Here is a 4,338-nt window from a genome sequence, read left to right on the forward strand (position 1 = left end):
CCATGTCCATGTTTTCCAATGCGCCCTCAAGACAGCGAGTGAGAAAGTGGCAAGTCAGAAACACGCAAGTTAAATGCAGAATGAGAGCTGAGAGCAGTCTGACACGGTAAGCTGCGACAAGGAAACATGCTTTAAGAGGCATGAGACGACCTTTCCTCTGAAGCGTCACCTGAAGCAACGTCTGTTTCTGATGACGGAGGATCAGCTGATCAAGAAAATATCAATGTTCTGCAAACATGATGAAAACACAAGAGTTCTTCTGTTTGCTCTCAGTTTATTTGAATGTGTGCTGTTGACGCTCTTTCTGTGGAACACAGACAGTAACTCTTCCTCAGGACTTCATGCTGATTGGTCGCAGGCAATTTCAAACAAACAGGAGTGAAAATAGAAAATATGGAAATCAAAATATTCATTTGAATATGTTTCTGTATCTAAAGTTGCCCCAACACACACCTGACATGTACTTGTACAAGTACTTACTGTACTACAGAAATAATTCCTCAGTTTATATGGACATAACTTTGTTTATAAAGTTATGTCCTATTGAAGCAAAAGAAGCATCATCACAATGAAAACACACATTACCGATAGAATTATGATGTAAAAACTACAGCAGAATGTTCTTCATGATCAAAAGTAAAAGCACTCGTTCTGCAGAATGAACTCTTTAGAGAGCTTTAATGTAATAAACATGTTATTGCATCATTATTATTAACATTCTTCTACAAAACAATGCACCACAATTAATAAGATTAGCACACACTTTGTAATAAACATCTTACTCTTTGGTTCGTCCCCAGAGGAGAACCCTCTTTGGTTCCAGGGAGAACCTTTCCTCAAGGTTCCTTTACACAGAGTTCTACCTAGAACTAAGCATCAAGAGTTTTACCCAGAACCACATATGAAGGTTTCTACCTTTAAGGGTGCAAACAAGATCCCACACAGGTTTCCAACAGGAACTAAAGGTCCTCTCTAGAACTCACTACGGGGTCCTCATGAGGTCCATACAGGACTTTGGTTCTTTCTACCACTGATTGAGAGCAAGAGGAGGAAGAAAGGGAGGAAGAGGAGGAGAAAGGAAGCCTGTGAGCAGAGTGGACTGAAGGAACATTACAGCTCATCTCTTCCCTTCTTCCTGCTCTTCTTCTTTTCCTTGTGGAAGACTTTTCCATCCGCCTGCTTCTTCCAGCTCAGCTTGATGTCGTCGTCGTGCCCCTGGTCCTTCAGCTTCTGTTTGAGCTGAGAGACAAACACATTGAGAGAAGAAGTCTTCAGTAAAGCTGTTTCTCTGCATCCTGTCTCACACTGTCCTCATGTGGAAGCTCTGCTGGAGAAGAACTCTGGTTTCCACTAGAGCAGCTCTGTTGTTTCATGTTGTCTGGACACAAGTCTACCTTCAGTCATGACGTGTCCACGTCTGCACAGAGCACCTTTACATTGTTCTTAGTAGTGCACTACCTCACATGTATCACCTGCTGGTTCTGTTGTTACTGAGAGGAAGATGTACCTGCTTCAAGAGGTCCTCCATCACCACAGGGTCATTCAGATCCACAGAGGAGCTGCTTTTCTGCAGCCTCACTTTCACCACTCGCTTTGCAACAGGCTCAACGTCTGAAACACAAACAACCTTCATCAGTCACGACATGTCTGCTGATGATCATCAACGTCCTGGAATGTTTAACACTTTGAATCATAAAAGAGAAAAGTTTGGTCATTTTCCATCATTTCTATCTACTTTTAATGTTTTGGGGTAGTTTTTTTCTTTTTACTGTATCTGCAAATGAAGCAAACCTAAGTCCTCATGTCAGTCCTGAGTGAATGATAGCTTACCTCTGTAGCAGATGAACGCTGACATGACGTCACACTTCAGGGACTCCCAAAGTCCATCGGCACTAAAATCTGCTGACACACAATCCTCAGAGAACTGACGAGGCCCCAGAGGTTTCCAGTTCCTAAACGAGGAGTCACTTCCATCAGACCACTTCCTTCCGTCACTGAAGAGGCCGATCCAGGCTCTGTCTCCTTTGGAAATCACATTCAGTACCTTCTGGTTCTCCTCCAGGTTCCTCACTATGGCCAGGTCTGTGTGATGTTCTCTGCAGTAGCTCTGGGCCTCATTCCAGTTCATCAATGTGTAAATGAAGACAAATGTCTCAATGGGCCCTGAAAGTAGAGCAGAGTGAAGTGCTGAGTAGAGGAACCATAACAGACTACATGATGCAGGTCCTCTGTAGTCTCAGTCTAGTCCTGGTCCTCTGTAGTCTCAGTGTAGTCCTGGTCCTCTATAGTCTCAGTCTAGTCCTGGTCCTCTATAGTCTCAGTCTAGTCCTGGTCCTCTATAGTCTCAGTCTAGTCCTGGTCCTCTATAGACCTCCATCAGTAACAAGACCACCAGAGAGAAGATGGTCTGGTTGTATAGAGTTCTTCTTAAAGATCCTCATCAGAGCCACCGGGTCGAATTCTGGTGAAACCAGATGACGTCATGCAGGTTCACCAGAACCTCCTTCAGCTCAGACTCCAGCAGAGACCAGTCAAATGAGGCTCTCCTCCTCTTCCTCTTCCTCTTTAGTCCACAGGAGGCGCCTCATCAACACAACATGACAGTTTGTCATAGTAACTTTAATATTCTCACCTTTGGCATCAAAGCAGACTGAGTTCTGGGCACCATAACATCTGTCGTTGTTCCAGCTCCCATCTGAATAGATATACACACAGTCTTCTTTTCCATAGTTGTTTGGTTCTCCAGGATGCCATCGTCTGAACTCTGTCTCTCTGGGTTTGTAGAAGCTTGAGTTTGTCAGTGACCACCTCCAGCTGGTGTGCAGTCCTATCCAGGCTCTCTGAAAGCAACATTTCATTGTGATATCAAGAACCAGACTTTCAGATATTTTTACTTCTCATGTACAGTCTTGATTCTAACGATCAGTCTGATTTATTATTTCAAGTCTGTCTTAAAACAATATTCAAGTGCTAATATGAACAGTGAAAAGGTTTTATTTCTGTCATCACTCCTGCTGTTCATAATGGACTAAGAGTCTCACAGCGTGGTGACGGCTGAGCTGCTGGCTAGCAGCTAATGATGCTAACAGCTACCAATGCTAGCAGCTGACAATGCTAACATTTAACAACTAACGATAATAACAGCTAAAGATGCTAGAAGCTAATCATTTAACTAAAATACTCAAGTAAAGTACAAGTACACACTTGTGTCCAGTTCATTTGAATACTTTGTCAAACTTTCAGACCGCCTGTCACTGACGTAATAACACTCACGGAGACGGAGGCGGCCATTTTGCTTGAACTCAGCGTTGCCTTCAGGGTCTCCAGGTCCTGCGGGTCTCGTATGGTGGCCAGGTCCATGTAGTTCTCTCTGCAGTGACGCTGTGCTTCCGTCATGCTCTTCAGCTCTTTAACAACATGGTATTGACGTACAGCAGCTGATGAGACGGCACACAGCCCTGATGACACACAACATGCTGATGACATCACCTCTTTATGGATGTTAAACACATGCATTAAGTGACATATCCCTGAACACCACACAGCTCAGCCCAGAGTCCCTGAACACCACACAGTTACATCAGATAGCCGGCTGCATCCTATTGCACAACAAGCCTAATTTACGAAAAAATAATTCTCTTTTTTTTAAACTTGAACTTAGTTATCTCTGCAACCACAACGTTCATGAACTTCATTTAAAGTTCTGCAATAGTGTAACCCCTGTGAGGAGTAAGTAAGTAAGTAAGTAATAAAGTAAGTAAGTTCGATTTAAGTACTTAACGGGTCCTCTATAGGACCTGGTAAGTACTTTATATATATATATATATATATATATATATATATATATATATATATATATATATATATATATATATATATATATATATATATATATGTATATACAGGTACAAATACATGTAACCATACAAAAAAAGAAAATAAGACAAACTAATAAATAATACTGTTGATGATACCCACCCCTCACCCCTCCTTTATGTGTGAGTATTATACAAGGGGATGTATTATATTATTACAATTACATAAATTGTTGGATATATTTTAAGCTGTAGACAAACATATTGATTACATTAATATTAATAACTTAACTCATGAATGCAAAGGATCATTTCACATTCAAGTAAAAAAGATGAAGAAAGAAGGAAAGTTAGAGGAAAGTCACAGGAACAAATTATTAAACAATATTATTATAATGCTGAAGATGGTAAAGAATATAAAGATATTAAAGTCTTGCCTGACAGAAGGAGGACGCTCAGGAGAAGTTTGTCCATCCTCGTCTCCTCTCTCTCCTCTCTGTCCACTCGTCTCCTCTCTCTCCTC

At 41.5% G+C, this 4,338-nt stretch overlaps 1 protein-coding gene across 2 annotated transcripts; it reads right to left on the minus strand.

Annotated features, from left to right (window-relative positions):
* Window positions 1–274: 274 nt before the first annotated feature.
* Window positions 275–3,302, minus strand: LOC137800949 (C-type mannose receptor 2-like). Of its 2 annotated transcripts, none has more exons than XM_068598317.1 (5): window positions 3,274–3,302; window positions 2,633–2,840; window positions 1,831–2,163; window positions 1,508–1,611; window positions 275–1,239 (listed from the first exon to the last, which is right to left on the minus strand). In XM_068598317.1, the coding sequence occupies exons 1-5, from the start codon at window positions 3,289–3,291 to the stop codon at window positions 1,111–1,113; spliced, it is 792 nt and encodes a 263-aa protein (XP_068454418.1). In that variant the 5' UTR covers window positions 3,292–3,302; the 3' UTR covers window positions 275–1,110. The 2 variants fall into 2 exon arrangements, with proteins under 2 accessions (XP_068454418.1, XP_068454419.1); XM_068598318.1 differs by having other exon boundaries at window positions 3,205–3,277.
* Between the last annotated feature and the right edge of the window lie 1,036 nt (window positions 3,303–4,338).

Source organism: Clinocottus analis, unplaced genomic scaffold, assembly GCF_023055335.1.
Source record: "Clinocottus analis isolate CAN_PGR_092001 unplaced genomic scaffold, fCliAna1.0.p SCAF_4, whole genome shotgun sequence".
In the NCBI taxonomy this organism is placed as follows: Eukaryota; Metazoa; Chordata; class Actinopteri; order Perciformes; family Cottidae; genus Clinocottus; species Clinocottus analis.

What these genes read in the sequence shown, in the direction of transcription:
- LOC137800949 (XM_068598317.1), bottom strand. An exon ending in AGTCTGCTTTGATGCCAAAG is followed by an intron (nt 2,164 to 2,632) that starts GTGAGAATATTA and finishes CTCTACTTTCAG; the next exon opens with GGCCCATTGAGACATTTGTC. An exon ending in AGCGTTCATCTGCTACAGAG is followed by an intron (nt 1,612 to 1,830) that starts GTAAGCTATCAT and finishes TTTGTGTTTCAG; the next exon opens with ACGTTGAGCCTGTTGCAAAG.